We start from the raw sequence: 24,671 nt of genomic DNA on the forward strand, positions 1-24,671 counted from the left end.
CAACACAGCCAGAATACTGAGTTTAATTCCTTCTGTTTTAACCTGAACTTCAAATCAAGAGTAAATGAAAATAATAACAATAATAATAGTAGTACAATTTTTTTAAAAAAGAGAAAACAGGCTCATTTAAGTGAGAAAAATGAAAAAAATACCAAACCATTTTTTTGCAAATGAAAAATGGTCTTGTTTTTTTTTCGTTGTTGGTATAAAATGGAAGAAAAAAAATGGCTTTTTATTATCATTATTATTGTTATTATTATTATTATTATTATTGGTTTTAATTGAAAAAATAGTCAATTTTCTTCTTCTTCTTTTTGGTAATAAATAGATAAAACAACCAAAAAAAGACATTTTTTTTCGTAGTTTCTTATATATTGTTGGTTTAAAATAGAAAAAAATGCAAAAAAATTTACCATTTTTGTCTCTTTTTTAAAAAAAAAAGTTTTTCCCAACAAATTTTCAGTTTAAAACTGAAAAATTATCCCCTTTTCCAATTTCTTTTATTGGTGCTTTCCAATGGCAAAACAAAAAATGAGTCACATTTTTCTTTTTGGTTTAAAATGGAAAAACAAAAAATCAGACCAGTTGTTTGGCCTTTTTTTGGTTAATTTTTTTTACATATATCATTTTTGTTGGTTTTCATTGGAAAAAAAATGGCCCATTTTGTTGTTCTTCGTCGTTTAGCAATCAGTAGATAAAACAACCAAAAAAATGAGGGTTTTTTTGTAATTTTTTATATATAGTTGGTTTAAAATAGAAAAAAATACCAGTTTTCTCTTTTTTTAAACTTTTTTTTCCCTGAATTGGTTTAAAAAAATTTAATTTGACCCGTTTTTTAAATTTCTTTAAGTCATTGGTTTCCAATGGCAACACAAAAAGGTTTTGTTTCATGTTTTTGTGTTGGGTTAACCCTAAAATATAAAACATTTCCACGTAGTTCTTCTTAGTTGTGTTGTTAATGAACATTTTTCATTCTTATATTTGGTGATAGAAGCTTAATCTGGAACAGAAGGAGCCTCTGGATCAGCTTTTTATTAATAACTTCTGTTTTAGAGATAATTTAGGCAGAAAGTCAAACTGTGAATGTGCGCAGCTTTAATTAGTAGTTTTTATTTAACCATCAGCAGGTGGAAATTAAACCAGACCAATCTCCTGTTCCTCCTCCTGATCTCCTCCCTTCTTCCTCTGGTTTTATTTCCTCCTCTTCATCTTCTCTCCTGATCTCCTCAGAAACCTCAACTGTCTTCTCTGGTTTCCATGTGAACAGAAGAAGCTATTTCTGAATGCTGCTTTTCTTTCTTCTTTGTGTCCTTTTGGTTTATTTGTTGATGGGAAGCAGAAACTCTGAAAGAAAACGCCACATAAAGATCAGAAAGTCTTTAGATCAGAGGTGTCCAACATGTGGCCCGCGGTCCTCCAGAGGGTCCAATCCGGTCTTCAAAGTGTAAAAATTCCAGAGAAGACATTAACTGCAGATTGTAAATTAGTAAAACTATAAATTTAAAATAATTTCTAGACCATGACAAGTTGTTTAGATCATAAAGTAAAATACTAGATTGTTCACTGTTCTTTTGTCCTTTTGGTTCTCGTTTTTGTAATATTTTGTCTTGTTTTTGTCTGACTTTTGTCATTTGTCTCATAAATTTGTCATTTTGTTTCTCATTTTTGTCATTTTTGTCTCATTTTTGTCGTTTGTCCATTTTTTTGTTCCTTTGTGACTTTTTTGTCAAATTTTTCATCTCGTTTTTTGTTTTATTTCATGCCATTTGTCTCATTTTCCATCGTTTTGTGTCTCATTTTTATATTTTGTCTTGTTTTTGTTGTTTTTTTTGTCTGACTTGTCATTTCTCACATGTTGTTGTTATTTTGTTTCTTGTTTTTGTCATTTTTTGTTTCCTTTTTGTCTCACTTGTGGTTTTTTGTCTTATTTTTGTCATTTTGTGTTTGCTTTATTCATTGTTTGTCTCATTTTTTGGCATTTCGTTTCTCATTTTTGACATTTCTTTTGTCTTATTTTTGTAATATTTTGTCTCGTTTTTGTCGTTTGTCCATTTTTTGTCACTTTGTAACCTTTTGTCTAATTTTGTCTCTTTTTTTGTTTTGTTTTGTGTTGTGTTGTTTGTCTTGTTTTATCTCATTTTGTTTCTCGCTTTTGTAATATTTTGTCTTGTTTTTTGTCTGACTTGTCGTTTGGCTCATTTTTTGTCATTTGGTTTCTTGCTCTGGTTGTTTTGTGTCTCGACTTGATATTTTTTTGGTTGTATTTAATGTTCAGGCATTAGTAAAGCTGTCCTCGTAGACTTTGGTTTAGCTCTGGCTGGAAGTCATTAATCACCACATTAATCTTTGTCATGGTGCCCGTTGCTAGCTAAACTCCCTCATTGCTCTCTGCTTTAACATGAACTGTAGTCTGAGTGACACCTTCTTAGGTTACTAAAACACAAACAAATTACAATCTTCCATCCCCTTACACAGGAAGAGACTCCACCTAGTGGTGCAGCCAGGTACTACAGCTGATCTACAATATATTTTCTGACATCCATGTCTTCTGCCTCATTGGTTAGTTTAATCAGTTTATTAATTGCAAGTAATCGATTAAATCTTACTCATTAACATCCCTAACAGCTGGCTAACTGTTCTACATTACCGCTTAACTTCCCCAATGAGGGATCAAAACAGTTTAACTTATCAAAGTTGTTTGAAAATACGGAATAACTAAACTTATCAGATCAGTTAGTGAATGAATCAGGTGAGCAGACCTGTCCTTCTAAAGCTACACAAATAAATAATAATTAGAGTCCGAGCACCCAGGGTCCAAAGATCCTCATGAAACCCTTTGGAATATTATTATACTTTGTCGGAAATGTGTTTTTGAAGCCCTAAATTACTCAAAAACGCACACACATCAGGACCAGTGAAAAATTGGATTTTCTACGTGTGCACCTACATGACTCAATAGCGCCCCCTGGAAAAATTCAAACATTTATTACGACCAGTACATATGAACTAGACTTTTGAATTTTGGTACACATATGTAACTCATCAAGACACACAAAAATGTAATTGACACTCATCCCAAAACACAACAGGAAGTTGGCCATTTTGAATTATGTGTCATATTTTGGACGATTGTGGGTCATTTTTGGACATTTTTAAAAGCTATAAACTCAAACAGGGTAGCCCTGAGAGAGCTGAAATTTGGCCAGGATGTGCACCAGGCATAGGTGATTAAAAGTTATCAAAAGTCTGAGGGCATAGCCATCGCCGTTGGTGGAATTCCAACGTTTTGATATGGAACCGGAAGTTCTTTATCTCTAGCCTGTACATTCTCCAATCTGCCTCAAACTTTGCATGTGTGATCCGCCCTAATCGCATCCATAGGCCAATATGTATTTACAGTCATAGCACCACCTGGTGGACATGCTTGGATTCGCTGACCAGCATGGATGCGAGAACCTGACCAACACTGCTTGCAGCTTTAATTGAAGTCACATTTTCTGAAGTATAATAGACATTTTAAGTTTATTAAATGGTAAAAAATGACAGGAAATGGCACAGATTTGTGTTATGTAACTGTCTGAACTGCACCGTCATGTGTGGTCGACCTCCAAAGAACCGTTCTGATCCAGGAAACAGCCTGAAGTGGCTTCATGTTCTAAAGCCACTCAGAGGAAACGTTCCTCGTCGGACCATTATGGTAAATTGAACCTGGATACGTAAACCTCTGAGGATCAGCGGCTCATCGTTGGAGGGGATTGTTTCCTGATGACTCCCGACAAACTGGAAAATTTAACCAGTTTTATTTCCCTCTCCTGCCGCTCCGCTGAACGTCCAATCACCACATCTTATCGGCCCGCATTTAAATGGAAATGCAGCTTTCCCATAGTCCACATATAATTACGTACGTTCCTCTGTCACCTCGGTGAGCTTCCTCCGCCTTTAATAGCATTGCTCCAGACCTTTTTAATTTATTTTTCATGTTGTTTATTGAGCAGATCCTGGAGTCAGGGCTGAGGTTTGTTCTTTGAAGGATGGATGAGGTTAAAGAGGAAGAGCACCTGATTAAATATTCAAAACACTTTTCAGAAACTGTCCAGAGTTTCTGTCTTCTGGTCTTTGATTCACTGAACTGCCGATCTGCAGCTCTTTAAAACCAGCTGCATTTTCACGAACATCTTGATTTTTTTTTAATAATTTCAGATGCGCAGATTGGTAACTTTAGATCAGGGGTGTCCAACATGCGGCCCGTGGGCCAAAAGCGGTCCTCCAGAGGGTCCAATCCGGTCCTCAAAGTGTAAAAATTCCAGAGAAGACATTAACTGCAGATTGTAAATTAGTAAAACTATAAATTTAAAATAATTTCTAGACCATGACAAGTTGTTTTGATCATAAAGTAAAATACCAGATTGTTCATTGTTCTTTTGTCGTTTTGTTTCGTGTTTTTGTTGTTTTTTTTGTCTTTTTTGTCTCACTTGTTCCTTGTCTTATTTTTGTCATTTTGTGTTTCGCTTTATTTGTTTTGTTTATTTTTTGTCATTTTGTTTCTTGCTTTTGTAATTTTTTGTCTAGATAGATAGATGGATAGATAGAGAGATACTTTTCCCAAGGGAAATTCAATGTGTCATTTATGTACTTTTTTGTCTCATTTTTGTCGTTTGCCCATTTTTTGTCGTTTTGTCATTTTTTTGGCTCACTTTTTATCTTTTTTTGTTTTGTTTGTGTCATTTGTCTCACTTTTGTCATTTTGTGTCTCATTTTTGTAATATTTTGGCTAGTTTTTGTTGTTTTTTGTCTTTTTTTGTCAGACTTTTGCCGTTTGTCATGTTTTTATCATCTAGTGTGGACTTATGTCTCGTTTGTGTTTTCTATTTTTTAGAGATTTCTTTCTCATTTTTGTCATTTGACTTTTTTTGTCACTTTCTAACTTCTTTGTAAATTTTTTTGTCTCTTTTGTTTTGTTTCGTGTCGTTTGCCTCATTTTGTGTCATTTTGTTTCTTGTTTTTGTCATTTGTGTCTCATTTCTGTAATATTTTGTCTTGTTTTTATTGTTTTTTGTCTTTTTTGTCAGACTTTTGTCATTTGTCTCATGTTCTTTGTCGTCTTGTTTCCTTTTTGTCTCGCTTGTCTCGCGTGTTATTTGTCTCATTTTTGTAATTTTGTGTTTTGCTTTATTCATTTTGTCTATTTTTTTGTTGCTTTGTTTCTTGCTTTTGTTTTTTTTGCCTTGTTTGTGTCATTTGTGTAATTTTTTTGTCTCGTGTCGTTTATCCACTTTTTTGACACTTTGTAACAGTTTGTCATCTTACATAAAAATCTTATACTTTCATTGCGACAAACTCTTGGTTGAGCAGTCGTAGTAGCTGAGTGGATATACGAAGGCTAAGTTTGTTATAAAGTGCAAAACAAAACAAATTAAATCTGCAAGCATCGTTGGTCAGGTCCTCACATCCTTGCTGGTCAACGAATCCAAGCATGTCCACCAGGTAGTGCTGCAACTGGGAATGGATGTCGGCCTATGACCCTTTTGATGGCAACCTATCAAAGCCGTCCACCAGGTGGTGCTATCACTCTGAATATATATCGGCCGAGGTATATCATCAGGGCCAGACTCTGATCACACATGTAAAGTTTGAGGCAGAGTGAAGCATGCAGAAGCTAGCTAAAGAGCACTTCCTGTTTCATGGCGAATTGTGGAAATTCCACCAGCCGCCATTTCCATGCCCTCAGACGTTTGTGGAGCATTTTGATAACTTTTGATCACCCATGCCTGTTGTACATCCTAGCCAAGTTTGAGCTCTGTCAGGGTTATCGTGTTTGAGTTTATGGCATTTGAAAAGGTGCAAAAATTGGTCCAAAACCATCAAAAATATGACACATAATTCAAAATGGCTGGCTTCCAATTGGGTTTTGGGCATGGTTGCCACAGACTTTTTTGTGCGTCTTGACAAGTTACATATGTGTACCAAATTTCATAGCTGTAGGTGACACGTACTGGTCATAGAGCCTGTTTGAAATTTTCCAGATGGTGCTATGGAGCCATTTTGATCCTACCACCTTTGGTACTCGGACCCTAATAAACAGAAGCACGTTGTAGAAACTGGTCTGAACTGTTTAGAACTTAAAGACGACACAGCAGCAGCTGCTGGAGTTTGAAAACTGTCTGCTAAAGGTTCTTCTCAGGTTAAATTAGATGTATCTATGGAGACAGTTTCAGCTTAAAGTGACCAATCAGCATCGACTTACAAAGACTGAAGGTTTCTTTGACATTTACCAGCCGTGATCATTTCAGCTTTAAACGTCCTGCAGAGAGCGAAGAGATCAGCTCCCAGTCGTCGGAGTGAATCATCCACATCTGTAATCAGACACATTGTCAGGCTGCATTTCTTCCATGTGCAATCACAGACCCAAAACAGCCGAAGAGGAATTTACCATTTATTCAGTCAGTCTGGTGTCTCTGAACGATCGTCTGTTTGTAGAAAGAAGCTGTTTTATTTTAAAGGAAACAGACACAGAAACCTGTCAAAGTAAAAGCTTCAACATCTGTCAAATTAAGATTTTAATTTTAATAAAGCCCCCAGATAATGGATGATTTAAATAAACCCTCTGACTATTAAAAGTTCAAGACTCTACATACCAAGATACCTAAAAACATCCTCAGTCGTTGGTCTGAACCTTTATGTTCTGTCTGCTAGAACCTGTAGAATGTCTTTTAAGGACAATTTCAGCAGAGAAAAAAGTGAATACTCCACAGCAGCCCTGAAAAATTTCTTATGACTCTAATGGATAGAAATCAGAGAAGAAAAACGCTAATAGAGGAGGCACGAACCATTTTTCACACAAATTCTGAAAAGATGTTTCTACTGCCAGCAGTTTATGGTGAGATACATTTTCATTATGCAAAATGGATTCATGAAAGGTTATTATTTAAAAAAATGCAAGTATTTTCATATCAGATGGTAGAAGATCTAGATAACCAGGATCGAGACAGTAAATGTGCTGCTACACCAAAATTAGGATGTAAAATGCATGAAAAAATGTTGTGTTGATTCATCAAAAGTCTCTCCGTCGTCTCGCTGTTTGGTTCCTCTTTGATTAAAACTTCTTCTGATAACGTTTGGACATTCAAATGCAAGATAAAGTATGTGAACTCTTTGGGGTTACTTGGATTTCTGCATAAATTGGTCATAAAGTGTGTTCTGATCTTCATCTAAGTCACAACAGACAAACACAGTCTACTTAAACTAATACGGCACAAAAAAATGAGATGTTGTCATGTTTTTATTGAACACAACATGTAAACATTTACAGTGCAAGGTGGGAAAAAGCATGTAAACACCTCGGCTAATGACTTCTCCAAGAGCTGATCGGAGCGAGGAGTCGGCCAACCTGGAGTCCAATCAATGTGATGAGATTAGAGATGCTGGTTAAAGATGCCCTGCCTCTAAAAACACACACCAGTTTTCAGTTCACATACTTTTTCTTGCAACTGTAAACTCCGATGCCCTTCCAGAGACCAAACTTGTCCTTCCAGCAGCTAAAACACCAACAGGACGTCCATCAGCAGCTTTAAAGTGTGACTCAGTGCTCAACACAAAGCCAGGTCACCTTCCGAGGGAGAAAAAAACCTTGTGTTTCGTTGTGTTTGGTTTCTTTTTTTACCCCGACTGCTCCCCTAAACACAATCCTGGTGTCGAGTTGTTTCCGACCTCGGTCGTCGCCTCGTCACGGTTCTCTTTGCGACCCGGCGGTCAAGGCTGTTGGATTCTGTTAATTGCTTCTCGGGGACAGCGGACGTGGTCGGCCTGCAGAAACCAGCCGGGAGGCAATGAAGGAGCTGCTGCTGTTTTACAATTAACCACCTGCTCCTGTGTGCTGCCTTTCAAGGCTTCCACCTTGAAGACGACTTTGACCTCAAACCGCCGTTTTCCCTTCATCTCCTCTGAACATCTTCGGAGATTAAATCCACAAACAGTCGACAGATAAACTGTCGGCTGAACTTGTGGTGGGATTAACTTCTGCTGCTCTGATCCAAACTCTGCACACTTTACAAACCACCTTTCATGCTCCCAGACCTGGAAAGTCTTCGGTGTTTCAGAAACTTTTACACCAAACTGAGTCAGACTCGATGTTGTTTACGACCAAAAACACATCTAAAACCAACTGATGTTATGACGCAGCAGCTACATAGTGATGCAAAAGAATTCATGTAAGCCTTTTAGAAATGAACCTAAGCATTGTTTGTCAGTTAATTGTTACTCCACCAAGGAACGTGAAGTTATGTGACGATCAGCATTGGTTTGTCAGCCTGTTAGCAACATTACTCAAAAATGGACTAACAGATTTTGATGACAGAAAGATATGCCAGGACTCTCTGCTCTAGTCAAGGTTAGATAATGTCCATTCTGACGTGACTAATCAGACTAGTTGTCTCCATATTGGTCTGTAATCTAAATCTGACCTTCTCCCAACTACAATATAAACCTGAAGATCAGAGAGAATCCTCAGAACTGGTGCTTTCATGTACTGCTGCTCTGTCGGTGTCACTTCAGGGAAGCTCAGAAATGACACAAGGACCGAGTGATTAGATTTTGGTAGTGATGCAGCTTATAGTCTGGATCCACGGATTTGACTAAAAAATGGTTGAAAATTACTTAAAATTGGTCCAAAAAAGTGGTTTAAAATTTACCCAAAATAATTCAAATTTGGCCAAAATGACTCAAAATTTGTCCAAAACAACAAAAAATTGGTCCAATATGACAAAGTATTGACTCAAAATTTGTCCAAAATGACAGAACCTCTCCAAATTCACTCAGAATTGACTTGAAACCTGTCCAAAAGTACTTTAAAAATGGTTAAAAATTACTCAAAATTGGTGGGAAATGACTCAGTTAGTGGTAAAGAAATGGTTCAATCAAGCTAGAATGAAGGTTCTAGACTGGTCTCCCCAAAGTTCTGACTTAAACCCATCAAGAACCTGTGGACTGATGAAGAAACAAGTCTGAGTCTGAAAGACAACAGATTTAGTTGAACTGAACCAATTCTGTCCAGAGGAGTCAAAGATAAACCAGAAGACCTTTAATAAATCTATGAAAGGACTAAAATGCAGGATTGTTTTTATTGTGACAAAGATTTGTGTGTTTCAATGATTCCAGAGTTCTAGGAGTTGTTATAAACTGAAGACTGTCATCATAAACATGGTCTCTACCAGTAAAGTCAACTTTAGTTCATGCCTGTATAACAAACGACCAGGTGCTGGTACTGCTGCATGTACTGCTGCTCTGTCGGTGTCACTGCAGGGAAGCTCAGAAATGATTCAAGGACCAAGTGATTAGATTCTGGCAGTGATGCAGCTTATAGTCTGGATCCACGGATTTGGTAAAGATTTTTGTATCACTGCCAGATAGTGGCACGGCGTCACTGTAACCATGACAACAAGTGAACACTACGTCACTTACTGCTGATGATCACATGATTGTGATCCTACTACAAATCCACTGCTGAAGACTTATCAGGACTTATCTGTCAGAAATGATCCAAGGAACAACTGATTAAATTGTGGGGGTGTTTCTGAGTCCCATCAATCCCGGTCCGCTACATGTTTAGGTCACGTGATCTGGTATCCGTACATAACGTATACATGTATAACACACGCCTGTGCTCAGCGCAGGTCATTTAGTTTGTGAGTATATCTATATTAAATGGACACATTCTATGTTGTTCTAACTAATGAATTTATAAATGCTGCATTTCTGACGATGCCATATGGGGGAATGAGCAGCCTTGGAGGAGGACTGCGCTCTCGGAGTGCTTTTCTTGTTTTAAATGTTAAAGTTGAGACTCAGACTTCACCGAATCTTCATGAAATAGATGTTGAAGATGAGAAAACTTTAATATTAATTATTGATCTGACCACAAGGTTCACTAATCATCTTCCTCTTGATCTTATGAGAAGATTAACAAGAACTCTCAGTGGTTGCTGTTGGTTGTTTCAGAACTTTTTCTGTCAGATGTTTTTCTTTCTGCTGCCTTGAGTATCTTCGCTCTTAATTTATCGTCACCAGACACCAGATGGTTTATTACAGAATTGTCTGAGAAGCCGTCCTTGAGAACTGTCTGGAAAAATGGAGGCACTTTGAAATAAATCTTGGCAGGTGCTTTGATGAATCTTCCGTTTATCCTGGACTGACTTTAGACCTAAAACTCATCTGTAGCTGCCAGTAAATCCTAATTTTTCCCACTAACTGTGGATTAACCACAGGTGCTGAAGTTAAATCTTTTTTTTTTTGGGTGAATTTCCTGCATTAGCAAACTGGTAGCGATGCATTTTACCATAACTAGCTATTAGAGGTTTGCTAAAGAGACTGTAGTGACGCAGACCAACGTAGATTTTCATTCTAGATCTTCATGTTCTTGCTTCTTGCCTCAGATTAACTGGAGCAATCCCTAAAAGTTAGTAAATAAACCTTCCCTTTAGTGTATTTTCATCATTTCATGCACCTTTGCTTCCATTCATTGCAGCGTACGGTACATGAAACCTGCAGGATCACGGCTGAACTGTAAACTGAATTTCTCTCACGATGTTCTTTAAACTTTCATCAGTCGGCCGATCGTCAGAATAAAAGCTTTTACTAACTGTGCTCTGAACGCTTCATTAAACAACAACAACCCGCCTCCTCTCGCAGCACAGATTTTCATTTTTGTCTCTCATTTTGCTGCTTCTAACAAGCAATGAGCATTTAATTTCCCCTGAACCGCCTGCGTGGGCCGACAGTAATTGCATTGTTTCCCTCCTGAGACCCGACTGCCTACAGTCCATCTGCGGCCAGGCTTATTGCCGCAGAAGTGATTTACTATTACATTATTTTATCAATACAACATAATGGGAGGCCGTGTTGGTCGGCTGCCAGGATGCTGGATGTTTGGCAGCTCTGCAGGAAGCGACAAACTCATACAGAAGAAGTTTTAAGAGAGCGGCGGAGGAACTAAAATTAGAAAGTTAATTAGGAGCATCTTTGCCAAAGATTTGAGTGGAAGCAGTGATAGTTTGTTGAAAGCGGTGTTTACATTTAGTTGAAGATTCTCAGTCGTCCAGGTCGTGTAATCCTTCAAGCTTCCCTGAAAAGCTTCTGGACCTGGTTCTTCAGAACGTTTGACTGTCATTCAAGAGTTTATTTGTTTTTTAATCTGCGGTTTATCTGTGGATGAACTGAACTCTAAGTGATTCTATCTGCAGATTTATCAGCCAGAATGAATCTAAATCAACACATGAAGCTGTAATTAAAGCAGATCCTCCTCCTGGTTATTTTCTACTGGAATAAGAAGAACAGACTGATGGGATTTTGTGTCTTTTTGTGATTAAATTTTCATTTTTTTGGCAATTTTGCATTTTTTTGTGATAAATTTGCCTATTTTGTGGTTATTTTTCTCAATTTTGGGGGAATTTTGGGTCATATTTTGGTGATTTTGTGTCTTTTTGTCATAAATTTGTATGTATTTGTGGTTATTTTGGTTCTTTTCATGGTGATTTCACTTTTTGTGATGAAATTTGCATCTTTTTGTGAATTTGCATCTTTTTGTGGTTATTTTACTGCTTTTTGGGGAAATTTCAGGTCATATTTTGTTGATTTTGTGTCTTTTTGTGATAAATTTGCATCTCTTTGCGGTCATTTTGGTTGTTTTCATGGTGATTTTGTGCATTTTTTTAAAATTAAATTTACATCTTTTTGTGGTGAATTCACATCTTTTTTGGTGGATTTTGTGTCTTTTTGTGACAAATTTGCATCTATTTTTGGTTTTGTCCATGGTGATTTTGCTTTTTTGTGATTAAATTTGAATCTTTTTGTTGTGATGTTGCGTGTTTTTGTGATGGTTTTGCATCTTCTTGTGGTGAATTTCCATCTTTTTGGGAGGATTTTTGTGTGTATTTGTTGGGGTTTTGCATCTTTTGTCATGATTTCGCATATTTTGACATGGTAACAACAGATTCAGTGCAAACCAGAGAAGATTTTGTGTCTTTTCAAAGGTTTTTGCATCTTTATGTGGTGATACTGCATATTTTTATGTCTTTTTGTGAATGTACATCTTTCATCTCTTTTTTCCTCAGAACCTCAGAACCCACTTAGATGAGGTGAAATGTCTTCAAAAACCTAACACAGAAGTGTTTTTGCTTTTTGCAGAAGCTCTAAGGAGAAGTGGCATTCCAGTTCTGTAAATAATAGCCGACTTCAAGCCAAAGCAAAGGTAGAAGTGGTGTCAAACTAGTCACAAGTGGCAAGAACCTCTTAGGGACCAGGTTTGGGTTTCTTGTAACCATAAAACCAAAATTTCTCAAACCTGAAGAAGCTTTAGTTGCTAAAACAACACCAGATCTCAAAAATAGGGGCATAAGATGAGAAAATTCAGATATTTTATTAAAACCGTGTCACAACTGACACCACAAACTAAAGTTTACAACAATTGAGAACAACTGGAAGTGAAAGTAAGTAGTGACTGGAAATGATTGTAAAATAATGAAAATGAGGACTGACAATGGCTAAAAATGACTGCAGCTAACAATTAATATAAACAGTGGCTGAAAACGAAAGTATACAATGGCTGAAAACGAAAGTAAACAGTGGCTGAAAATGAATTTAAACAGTGGCTAAAAACAAAAGTAAACAGTGGCTGAAAACAAAAGTAAACTGTGGCTGAAAATGAACTTAAACAGTGGCTGAAAACGAAAGTAAACAGTGGCTGAAAATGAACTTAAACAGTGGCTGAAAACGAAAGTAAACAGTGACTAAAAACAAAAATAAACAGTGGCTGAAAACAAAAGTAAACAGTCGCTGGACATGGCTGTAAAATAATGACGAGGAATGATAATGACTGAAAATGCCACAGCAACTGACTATGAATGTAAACAGCAAATGAAAATGAAAACAGTGAATGAAAACAAACGCAAACATAATAAATAATAATTTAATAATAATCATAATAAATCCTGAAACAGGAGCTGGTGCCACTTTTTTCTTTGCTGCATTCAAACTAAAATTCTTGTGTGTTTTGTGCATCATTTTGTAAACATTTCACACGGATTTGATCCTCATCTGCACCATAAAAACTTCATTTTTTACACTTTAATTTTATTTTAAGCTGATCTCGACTGAACTCAGCTCTGGATAACTCAGTTAGCTCCGTTATTATTTAGGATTTCTAACCTTTTCTGTGCGATCGGCTACGAGCTGCTGCCTGATGGAGGTTTTTCTTCCGTCTGCTGATGGAGGCTGATTGTCTCCACAGGCTGGTCGATGCTCTTTCATTTGATTTCAGCGCTTCTGATTGATTCTTTTCTGCTGCTTCAGTCCCTCCTTCCCTCCGTCATTTCTGATCCCTCGTCTGGATTCTTTGTGTTTGATGAGAAAAAAATCATCTTTTGACACTTTGTTGATGTTTAATTGTGAACTGAACTCTGAGTGATTCAGTCTGCAGAGTTATCATCCAGAATGAATCTAAATCAACACATGAAGCTGTAATTAAAGCAGATCATCAACCTGCTTAGTTTCTACTGGAATAATAAAAATACACACTGACAGGATTTAGTGTCTTTTTGTGATACATTTGCTTTTTTTGTGGTTATTTTGCTTCTATTTGGGGTAATTTTGGGTCGTATTTTGGTGATTTTTTGTCTTTCTGTGGTGAATTTGCATCTTTTTGGGAGGATTTTGTGTGTGTTTGTGGTGTTTTTGCTTCTTTTTTGTGTTGATTTGCATCTTTCCATAGCGATTTTTATGGTTATTTTTGCTTCTTTTTGGGGGAATTTTGGGTCATATTTTGGTGATTTTGTTGTGATTTGCATCTTTTTGTGATACATTTGCATCTATTTGTGGTGATTGTGGTTGTTGTCATGGTGATTTTGCATGTTTTATGATTAAATTTTCATTTTTATGTGGTGATTTTGCATCTTTTTGTGATTTTGCGTCTTTTTTTAGTGAATTTGCATGTTTTTTGGAGGACTTTGTGTGTTTTTGTTGTGATTTTGCATCTTTCCACAGTGATTTTATGTCTTTTTGTGCTGACTTTGTGTTATTTTATGCTGACAACAGATTCAGAGTGAGGGTTAGCAGGGATTTTGACTCTTTGCTGATGTTTAATTCTTCTTGACGTTTAGAAACACATTTGTTTTTCAACTGAAGATGCACTTTCTTGTTTTTGTTTTTTTTGCAGATCTTTGACTTGTGGTTTGTTTTTCAGGGCCGGTCATCCCAGCACGCCGTCCGGAGCCGGTCAGGATGGCGATGAAAACCCGGCAGCGCTGGCCGAGAGCTGCTTCAGGGAGCTGCTGGGTCGAGCCGCCTACGGAAACATGAACAACGCCGTCCGCCCGGTGCTGGTGTGAGTACAGGAAGAAACGCTTTTACTCAAAGATACAGACAACAAATGCATCCAGGAACTGAGAGTTGTGGACAAAAATCAGGACAGAGGGATGTTTTTCATTCTTCTTTTAAAAAAACGGCAAACAGCAGGAAAATAATACATTTCTTGCTCATTTAAATATGTAGAAATAGCAAAATTTTACAGTGCAATCTAGCAGTTATACATATTTCTGTTTATTAGAGTCTGAACACCACAGAATGACGAACCTATTGAGACCCTTGAAAGAAACACATTTTTGAGGCCCAAAAAATACTCAAAGGCATGAAAATTGGCACAAACATCAGAACCAGTGAAAAATTTGAGAAGGAACTTGCGAAGCTGTGACCCAAAATGGCTCAACAGCGCCACCTGGAAAATTTCAAACATTTGCTACGACCAGTACGTGTGACCCAGACTTATGAAGTTTGGTACATGTATGTAACCCATCAAGACACACAAAACTGTAATTGACACTGATACGTAAAACACAACAGGAAGTCGGCCATTTTGAATCATGTGTCATATTTTGGATGATTTGGACCAATTTTTGCACATTTTCAAAAGCTATAAACTCACAATCAGCCTTTGTGATCAAAAGTTACCAAAATTCAAAAGTCTGAGGGTGTGGAAATGGAGGCCCACGGAATTTCGACAACTCGCCATCAAACAGGTGATCACAGTCTGGCCTTCGTCACATACATAAGTCGAAATGCACTCTCAGTCACAGCGCCACCTGGTGGACATGCTTGGATTCAATAACTATCAAGGATGTGACGATCCGACCAACGCTGCTTGCAGCTTTATTATATTTTCTTCATCAGACAAAAAAGGTGCATTTTTGTGGCCCTAAAAATACTTGATGCATGAAAATTTGCACACACCTCAGGACTAGCAGAAAATTTGATATTTTAGGGAATGGCACGTGTGAGCCAAAATGGCTCAATAGCGCCACCTGCAAAATTTCAAAAATTCACTATGACCGGTACGTGTGACCAAGACTAATGAAATTTGGTACACAAATGTAACTCATCAAGACGCACAAAAATGTAATGGACACCCATACCTAAAACACAACAGGAAGTCAGCCATTTTGAATTATGTGTCATATTTTGGACAATTTTAGGTCATTTTTGGACATTTTCAAAAGCTATGAACTCACAATCAGCCTTTGTGATCAAAAGTTACCACAAAACAATGTGAAATCACCATGACCACAAATAGATGTAAATTTGTCACAAAAAGACACAAAATCACAAAAGGATGCAAAAGCCTTTTGAAAAGACTAAATCTTTGCTGGTTTGCTCTGAATATGTTGTTACCATGTCAGTATAAATTTTGAAATATGGAAAATCACCACAAAAAAGAAGCAGAGTTGCAACAAATAGACACAAAATCTGACTCCCAGAGGTTTTCATGAGTCCGTTTCCAGTTAAATCAGTGTTTTATTGCGTCCGTCTCTTCCTGTCTTTCAAACTTTTCCTTCTTTCGAGGTCGAGGTTTCATTAAAGTGTCTCGGTCTGACTGAATAACTGTCCATCTCTGAGGAAAATCTAACCAGCGACCGGAAGAGTTTTAATGGAAAACGTCTTCTTCGTTTCAGCTCAGTCTGCTTTAGGAGAAGAAAATGTCGAATAAAACACCGTTTTTATGAGATGTTTTGATTTTAGTTGGAATGAGTTGAAAACTAAACATTCTCAGGATGATTAACAGAATAATTTCTGCGCTTTTTCTGTGAATATTTGGTTTAATTCCAGTTTGTTTAAAGAAAAAGCTACATTTACCCTCCAGTACTACATTTACCCTCTGAAGCTACATTTACCCTCTAATACTACATTTACCCTCTAATACTACATTTACCCTGGATTGATTGTAAGAACTCTAAGGTGTTTTATGGAGAATATTTTGAGGTAAACTGGTCTAGGGTTGAGTTTTGGTTCCAGATATTAAATATTAAATACCTCAGATCGGTTTTGGGGCTAAAAGTCTCAATCTAGACGTCTTTAATTTCAGGTATTTCTTTATTTTTGGACCCAGTGGGGCCACAGACCGGTGTAGCTGCTCATATTTATTCATGAGTACTGAATCCTTTCATTCCTCTCGGTTAAACAGGAGTCGTATTTCCGTCTGAGAGTGGAACCAGATTTCCTCCTGCAGGAGGTGGAGGACTATAAATAGCAGGATGGAGGTTATTGGGGGAGGAGGACAGTTTTGGGGGTTTGGATTGACGTCATGTTGGTGAATCTTCTTTCTCCTTTCTGTCTCCTGCTCTGGTTTCTTCATTTTTCTGGCTGCTCCAACAGACAGAATGATCCTCGGGTGGTTTCGGTTTCACTACCCGACGTTTGGTTCGGACGCTAAAACGATACTCTGGTCAATTTCCTGCAGCAGGAAAATCAGTAAATGGGTGCATTTAGTGCCACAGGATCTGGAAAATGGCAACATGAACCCACTGATCAATAGCAAAGGTGTACCGGTGGTTATCAGCTACATGCAACCAGTGATTATCAGCTACATGCTACCAGCAGTTATCAGCTACATGCTACCGGTGGTTATCAGTCAGCTACATGCTACCAGTGGTTATCAATCAGCTACATGCTACATGCTACCGGTGGTTATCAGCTACATGCAACCAGTGGTTATCAGCTACATGCTGCATGCTACCAGTGGTTATCAGCTACATGCTACCAGTGGTTATCAGCTACATGCTACATGCTACCAGCGGTTATCAGCTACATGCTACATGCTACCGGTGGTTATCAGTCAGCTACATGCTACACGCTACCGGTGGTTATCAGTCAGCTACATGCTACATGCTACCGGTGGTTATCAGTTACATGCTACATGCAACCAGTGGTTATCAGCTACATGCTGCATGCTACCAGTGGTTATCAGCTACATGCTACCAGTGGTTATCAGCTACATGCTACCAGCGGTTATCAGCTACATGCTACCGGTGGTTATCAGTCAGCTACATGCTACACGCTACATGCTACCGGTGGTTATCAAATCAGCTACATGCTACCTGTGGTTATCAATCAGCTACATGCTACATGCTACCGGTATTTATCAGTCAGCTACATGCTACATGCTAACAGCGGTTATCAGCAACATGCTAAATGCTACCAGTGGTTATCAGCTACATGCTGCATGCTACCAGTGGTTATCAGCTACACGCTACATGCTACCTGTGGTTATCAATCAGCTACATGCTACATGCTACCGGTGGTTATCAGTCAGCTACATGCTACATGCTACCTTTAGTTATCAGTCAGCTACATGCTACATGCTAACAGCGGTTATCAGCAACATGCTACGGGTGGTTATTATTAGCTACATGCTAAATGCTACATTCTACGGGTGGTTGTCAATCAGCTGCATGATACATGCTACTGGTGGCTATTATTAGCTACATGCTACAATACTACCGATGGCTATCAGTCAGCTACATGCTACATGCTATCGGTGGTTGTCAGTCAGCTACATGCTACATGCTACTTGTGGTTATTATCAGCTACATGATACTGATGGTTATCAATCAGTTACATGCTACATGCTACCGGTGGTTATTATCAGCTACATGCTACATGCTACTAGTGGTTATCAGTCAGCTACATGCTTCCGGTGGTTATCAGTCAGCTACATGCAACATGCTACCGGTGGTTATCAATCAGCTACATGCTACCGGTGGTTGTCAATCAGTTACATGCTACCGGTGGTTATCATTCAGCTACATGCTACCAGTGGTTGTGAATCAGCTACATGCTACCGGTGGTTATCAATCAGCTACATGCTACCGGTAGATATCAGTCAGCTACATGCTACATGCTACTGGTGGTTATAATCAGCTACATGCTACATTCTACATGCTACTGGTGGTTATCAGTCAGCTACATGCTACATGCTACCAGTGGTTATCTATCATCTGCATGCTACATGCTAACAGTTTTTAACTGTTTGCTTAAAGACCAAGACCTAACTGATCGTTTCTCATTGAGGATTTAAACAACATTTCATCAACATGTGTGGCTTTGCTGAATCAGAAAACTGTAGTATTCTCTTTTAACGGTAGTAGAACATCTCTTTATCTCAGGTTTACCGACATTTATTTGGTCGTGTTTAACGGAAGAAGCTGCATCTAAACGGCAGGTTAAGAACTTCTAAAAACACAGAATGAAAATCAAGTCAAGTCAAATTTAGTCATAAACTGTTTTTAGAAACAACTGGAATTAAACCGCAGCAATGTAACTACTGCTTGTACTATTACTACTAATGTAGCAGTAGTAGTAGTAACAGTAGTAGTAGCTGTAGTAGTAGTAGTAGTAACAATAGTAGTAGCAGCAGTAGTAGTTGTTGTTAGTAATTAGTAGCGGTAGTAGCAGTAATAATTAGTAACAGTAATAGTAGTAGTAGTAGTGGTGGTCGTAGTTTGTGGTTGTAGTAGCAATAGTCGTAACAGTAGTAATAGTAGTAACAGTAGTAGTAGTAAAGTAGTAGCAGTAGTTTTATTTCAGGTTAGATGTTAAACTGTATTTAATTCATAGTACCTGTACTCTGTGTAACAACAAAATGTGAATCTAATCTAATTAAAAACAGCAAAAACAGAAACTTTAAAAATAATTTTCCTTCAATCTAAGTTCACTCTGACATTGTTTTTGTTTTCTGATTGAGGATTTTTAAATTTTTTGAATCCCAAAGGTAGCTGTTGTTTTATTAAATATCATCGCTTCATCTGAGGAAGTTCATTAGAAATAATGAGTTGTTTATCGGGTACGTGTTTGTCACTGCGTTGAAATCCAGATTTCTTTTTGTTTTTTTGAGCTGAGACATCACTAGAAACCAGAGCTGCTCTTTCCTGTTTCTGGATCAGATTTATCTTCAGGCGGCTGAAGGAGTCGACCTGTTTGTTGTTGAGGATTTTAACAGGAAACCTGTTGCATTTCATCTGCTCATCTTCTCCAACGTGGTGTTTTCTAAAACCTTTCACCTCCAGATGTTTACAGAACCCATCCTCCTCTTTATTCTCTGATTCTATCTGCTCGTCTGCAGGATTATTCTCTGATCACAGGATTTAATGTTTATTTTGCTCCAACGTTGAAATTTATGTTTTTAATTTGAAATGAATCTTTGCTCAGTCTGACATCTGCTGGTGGAAAAAAAAACAAATATCAGTTTATCAGGAGACAGAGAAAAATCTGTAATTTATGAATAATTACCTCCATTATGGAGTTTATTCAGCAGAGAGCTTTTTAATTTATTTGCTAATTAGTTGTTGTTGTTGTTGTTGTTGTTTTTACACAGCTCATAGTCACGTTTATCAAAAATAATAATGGAAAATAAATTACTTTCAGATGATCATTACCCACATAAATATATAAATACCCGAACAATATCACAGCAAAAACAGAAAACAGCTTTAAAAGTAATGGAATAATAGATGACTATTACTATTATATATTTAGAAAACCTGTAATTATTTACTTAAATCACCAAATTTACTTATTAAAATTAGTGATTAAATAATAGATGATAAAACATGGAAGTAATAATAATAAATAATAATAATAATAACAATGCATACCTTGAATGAAATGAGCAACAGATTACAAAAATGCTGCACAATAAATTTAGATATTTTGTGGAAAATGTGAAAAGACGCCATAAAACAACAGTTGTGAATTATTTTACCACCTTGTCTTACGTTTTTTATATTCAGCCATTAAGATCGGCTCTTTACACATTTAATTCTACACAAATTATCATCAAAAATTGTGAAAACAGGAAAAATCCCTTGTCATTCGTCTCAGAAGTCTTTGTCACGGTGCCCCTTTGTTAGCTAAACTCCCACTCTCTTTTCTGCTGCTGTACTCACCACAATAGGAGCTTGATTAAATTAGCCACTTACCTAAAGAACCACTGTCCTAGTAAACAATAACTCATCATGAAAAGATTAGCACTGGATTATTCTAATTAAACACCACTTAAGTCTTTGTCATGGTGCCCCTTTGCTAGCTAAACTTCCGCTATCTTTTCTGCTACTTTCCTCACCACAATAGAAGCTTGATTACATTAGCTACTTACCTAGAGGAGCACTGTCCAACTAGACTGCAGTTCATCATAAAAAGGTTAGCTCTGGTAAGTTCCCATTAAACACCACATAAGTCTGTGTCATGGTGCCCCTTTGCTAGCTAAACTCCCGCTATCTTCTCAGCTGCTATACTCACCACAATAGGAGTTTGATTACATTAGCCGCTGAGCTAAAGAAGGCTGTCCAAATAGACATTAGCTCTTTTTGGTACCCATTAAACACCACAGAAGTCTTTGTTATGGTGCTTCTTTGTTCGCTAAACTCCCGCTATCATCTCTGCTACTTTCCTCACCACAATAGGAGCTTGATAAAATTAGCCACTTAGCTAAAGAACCACTGTCCTAGTAAACAACAACTCATCATGAAAAGGTTAGCTCTGGTTGGTTCCCAATAAACACCACATAAGTCTTTGTCATGGTGCCCCTTTGCTAGCTAAACTCCCACAATGCTTTCTGCTTGCCACTATTTGCAGATACGTAACATCGAGTGACTCGAATCAGATCGTGTGCAAACCAAACTTTATTTGAACATCCTTTATAATATCCGTGGACTCAGAAATTTAGATATTTTCCTGGTGATGATCTCAGATTTAATGGAATGTTCAGGTGTCCATGTTCGTTTGTGGCTGAGGTTCTTTCACATCCTTTCTAAGAGATTGCGACAGTTACCGGATGTTTAGAGGACACAAATGTGGGGAAAATGCTCCTTTAGCGAGTGGAGAATGTTAATAATCTTTATATTTTCCTTCTTTCCTCAGTCATCTGGACAGCCATCACCTGTGGGACCCCAATGAGTTTGCAGTTTCCTGCTTCCGAATCATCATGTACTCCATCCAGGTACGCTAAACCAAACCAAACCCAAACACCAAACTGGGATTAAAACCCAAACTTCCATCAAATGTGGTTCAGTTTCGAGATGGAAGATGCAAGATCCTGCTGTTGGGAGAAAACAGTAGCTTTTAAAAGGAAAATAAAACAGCTGCTGACGATGTTTAGAGGTTCAGAATTTCGTACGGTGGGCTGAAGGAGCTGCAGTAGAAGTAGTATGGTTTGTTTCTGAAGTTTTGTCTCGAACAGAAATCAATCAAAGAACCGGAGACGCTTAAATCAATTCGTTTCCTCACAGGAACAGAAAATAGTCCAAGATGTCACTTTTTTTCTTTTATTATCGCCGAGGCACTTCAGGAAAAACAGTTAGAGAAGAAAGAAACACATCCTCTCGACCTCTGAAGGGGTTTTTGGAGAATGTTCAGTTTTTACAGTTTATTGACCAACAAACTGCCACTGGAGACGTTTGGACCAAAGAGTCAGAGCTGATGTGATGAAATGAGCCTGCAGACGATGGCCGGTTCCTGTTGACCCATCTTTAACTTGTTCTTCTCCAGGCTCAGCACTCCCACCACGTCATCCAGCAGGTCCTCAACCACCTGGACCACCACAACAAGAACACTCCAAGGGTCCGAGCTGGCATCGTCCAGGTTCTGCTGGAGACGGTGGCCATCGCTGCCAAGGGATCCGTGGGTGAGTTCAAGGAAAAGTATGACCGAGAAAACACCGAAACGTTGGTCAGACGTTACAGCAAGATGCTAGTTAATAATTAGTAGTAGGAGTAGTAGGAGTAGGAGTAGTAGTTATAGTAGTAGTAGTAGAAGTAGTAGTTACTAATAGTAGTAGTAGTAGGAGTAGTAGTCATAGCAGTAGTAGAAATAGTAGTTACTAATAGTAGTAGTAGTAGGAGTAGTAGTAGTAGTAGTCGTAGTAGTAGTAATAGAAGTAGTAGTTACTAATAGTAGTAGTAGTAGTGGTGGTAGTAGTAGGAGTAGTAGTCATAGCAGTAGTAGAAATAGTAGTTACTAATAGTAGTAGTAGTAGGAGTTGTAGTAGTAGTAGTCATAGCAGTAGTAGTAGTAATAGAAGTAGTAGTTACTAATAGTAGTAGGAGTAGTAGTCATAGCAGTAGTAGAAATAGTAGTTACTAATAGTAGTAGGAGTAGTAGTTGTAGTAGTAGTAGTCATAGCAGTAGTAGTAGTAATAGAAGTAGTAGTTACTAATAGTAGTAGTAGTAGTGGTAGTAGTAGTAGGAGTAGTAGTCATAGCAGTAGTAGAAGTAGTAGTTACTAATAGTAGTAGTAGTAGTAGTAGTAGTAGGAGTAGTAGTAGTAGTAGTAGTACTTAGTAGCAGTCGTAGTAGTTGTAGTTGCAGCCGTAGCAGTAGTAGTAGTTGTAGTAACAACGGTAGCAGTAGTAGGTAGTAATTAGTAGTAGTAGCAGTAGTAGTAGTTAGTCATTAGTAGTAATTTTCAGAAAGTAGTAAACAGAAAAATGTTAATATAATGGAGCAGACTAATAATAATTACATCAGTTTATCCTCCAGATCCAGAAATAACTGAGAACACATATGTTTATTTTGCCAGAGGATTAGAATAAATTAAATCAAATTGACTAAAATTAACTCACAGCTGTTTTCATAATCAGTCGTAATTGTTGCTATTAATTTTTTTTTTTTTGTTGTGCAAAATGTTGGAAAAAAATTTTTAAAAAAGGGAAACATCTTCAATTTTTTTGTCCACTGAAACCCAAAGATAGTTGTTTTATAAAAGATCATCACTTCATCTGTTAATTAAAAATAATGAGTTATTTATGGGATACGAGCTGCGTAAATTAATAATGTATTTATTTTTATAGGCGGAAGAGTTGCAGTGCAAATGAAGTGTTAATATCAACACCTTCAGAAAGTCTTTATTTAGGTTTATCACTTCACCCGACGTGTTAAAAAGACAACGTGAAAAATCTCATTAAACAGATTCTTACAGCTCCTAAATAATGAAGATCTGCCGCTTTTTTAGGTCATATATTAAAATACGTCAAAAATAAGAAACAAAATGATAAAAATCCAGACACAAAACAACAGAAAGGAGACACAAAGTGAACACAAAAAGACAAAACTGTCTGAAAGATGCATCGTTTCTGATTTTTATCATTTTGTTTCTCATTTTGACGTTTTTTTTTGTCTTCATTTGTCTCATTTTTGAGTCTCTTTGGGACAGTTATGTGTGAAACAAGACAGAAAACGACAGAAACATGGTTGTTCTGTTTCCAAAGAGCTGTTGGACTTTAGATTTTAGAGAAAAATTAAGAAAAATGAGACAAAATTTTCCAAAAAGCTCCCAGAAGCTGCAGCTTGGAATTCATAAGGTTGAGATATGAAAAGTTAGAGTGAAAACAGAGAATCAAAGATGTTGAAAAGGTTTTTATTCACATTAACGAACCGATAATTAAACAGCCGTGAGGTGAAGAGAACAGTTTTAGTTTGAAATGAAAAGTGAACATTTCCAGTGAAAGACTCGACTTCCCCCCCGCTAGGAATGATCCAAGAGTCCAAACGAAGTGACGCCTTCATCTATGAAAACGAAATCAGCACTCCGCCCAATCTGTGGCTCGGTACGGTTGGAAGGAAAGTAGAAGAGCTTCTGCAGAGTTTCCCCACAAGTCTGTCTTTAAAAACATCAACACAGTGTTTTATATTAAAGGAGGAACGTTGATATGCAGACGATACTGTACTTTATCTGCATCTTGAAAATGAACTTTAAGACATAGATGAACTTCATTTCAACCAGAATCTCTTTTTTGAGTTTCATCTAAGCATGCAGAACGACCAGAAACAGCAGCTGAAGCTTTTTCTAAGCTTTTATGTACATATTTGTTGCAGAAAATACAAAAGAAATGAGATTAGAGGAATTTAAGTTTTAAAAAATTAACAAAATTTGGGATAATTGGTGAGGAAACTCAGCGATTTCTGTGATTTTTGTTGAGTTTGTTGTGATTAATGAAGATTCAGGTTGATTTTGTCACTTCTGCAGCTTTAATGTGCAGATTTTGAGATATTTGGTGCAGAAAACACACAAAATATGTGAAATTAGATTATTTTGAGATAGAAGCTGCACAGAGAGATGAAGTTTGAAAAATGAACGGAATTTCTGATTAAAAAGTCAGTCATTTAAGTGATTCATGTTGATTTTGTTGTTTTATTGAGCCAATTAAAGGTTTTTATACACAAAAATGCACAAAATATTCAAAAATAAGATCTGTTTTCCTACAGGAGTGGTACACAAGCACAGAAATGAATGAAAATGGTGCAGAATATCCTTTTAGTGTGTTTTCTGGTCGCTCTGTTGAACTTTGACGTTAAACCCA

At 37.3% G+C, this 24,671-nt stretch overlaps 1 protein-coding gene across 3 annotated transcripts in view; it reads left to right on the forward strand.

Moving 5' to 3' along the window:
- Positions 1-24,671, forward strand: part of efr3a (EFR3 homolog A (S. cerevisiae)) — a 129,632-nt gene that overhangs the window by 68,373 nt on the left and 36,588 nt on the right. For all 3 annotated transcript variants that reach the window (XM_055014683.1, XM_055014682.1, XM_055014684.1), the window contains exons 7-9: positions 14,231-14,371; positions 21,235-21,313; positions 21,862-21,997. In XM_055014683.1, coding sequence (XP_054870658.1) covers positions 14,231-14,371; positions 21,235-21,313; positions 21,862-21,997 — 356 coding nt within the window. The remainder of the gene's footprint in view (positions 1-14,230; positions 14,372-21,234; positions 21,314-21,861; positions 21,998-24,671) is intronic.

This window comes from Amphiprion ocellaris, chromosome 10 (assembly GCF_022539595.1).
Source record: "Amphiprion ocellaris isolate individual 3 ecotype Okinawa chromosome 10, ASM2253959v1, whole genome shotgun sequence".
In the NCBI taxonomy this organism is placed as follows: domain Eukaryota; kingdom Metazoa; phylum Chordata; class Actinopteri; family Pomacentridae; genus Amphiprion; species Amphiprion ocellaris.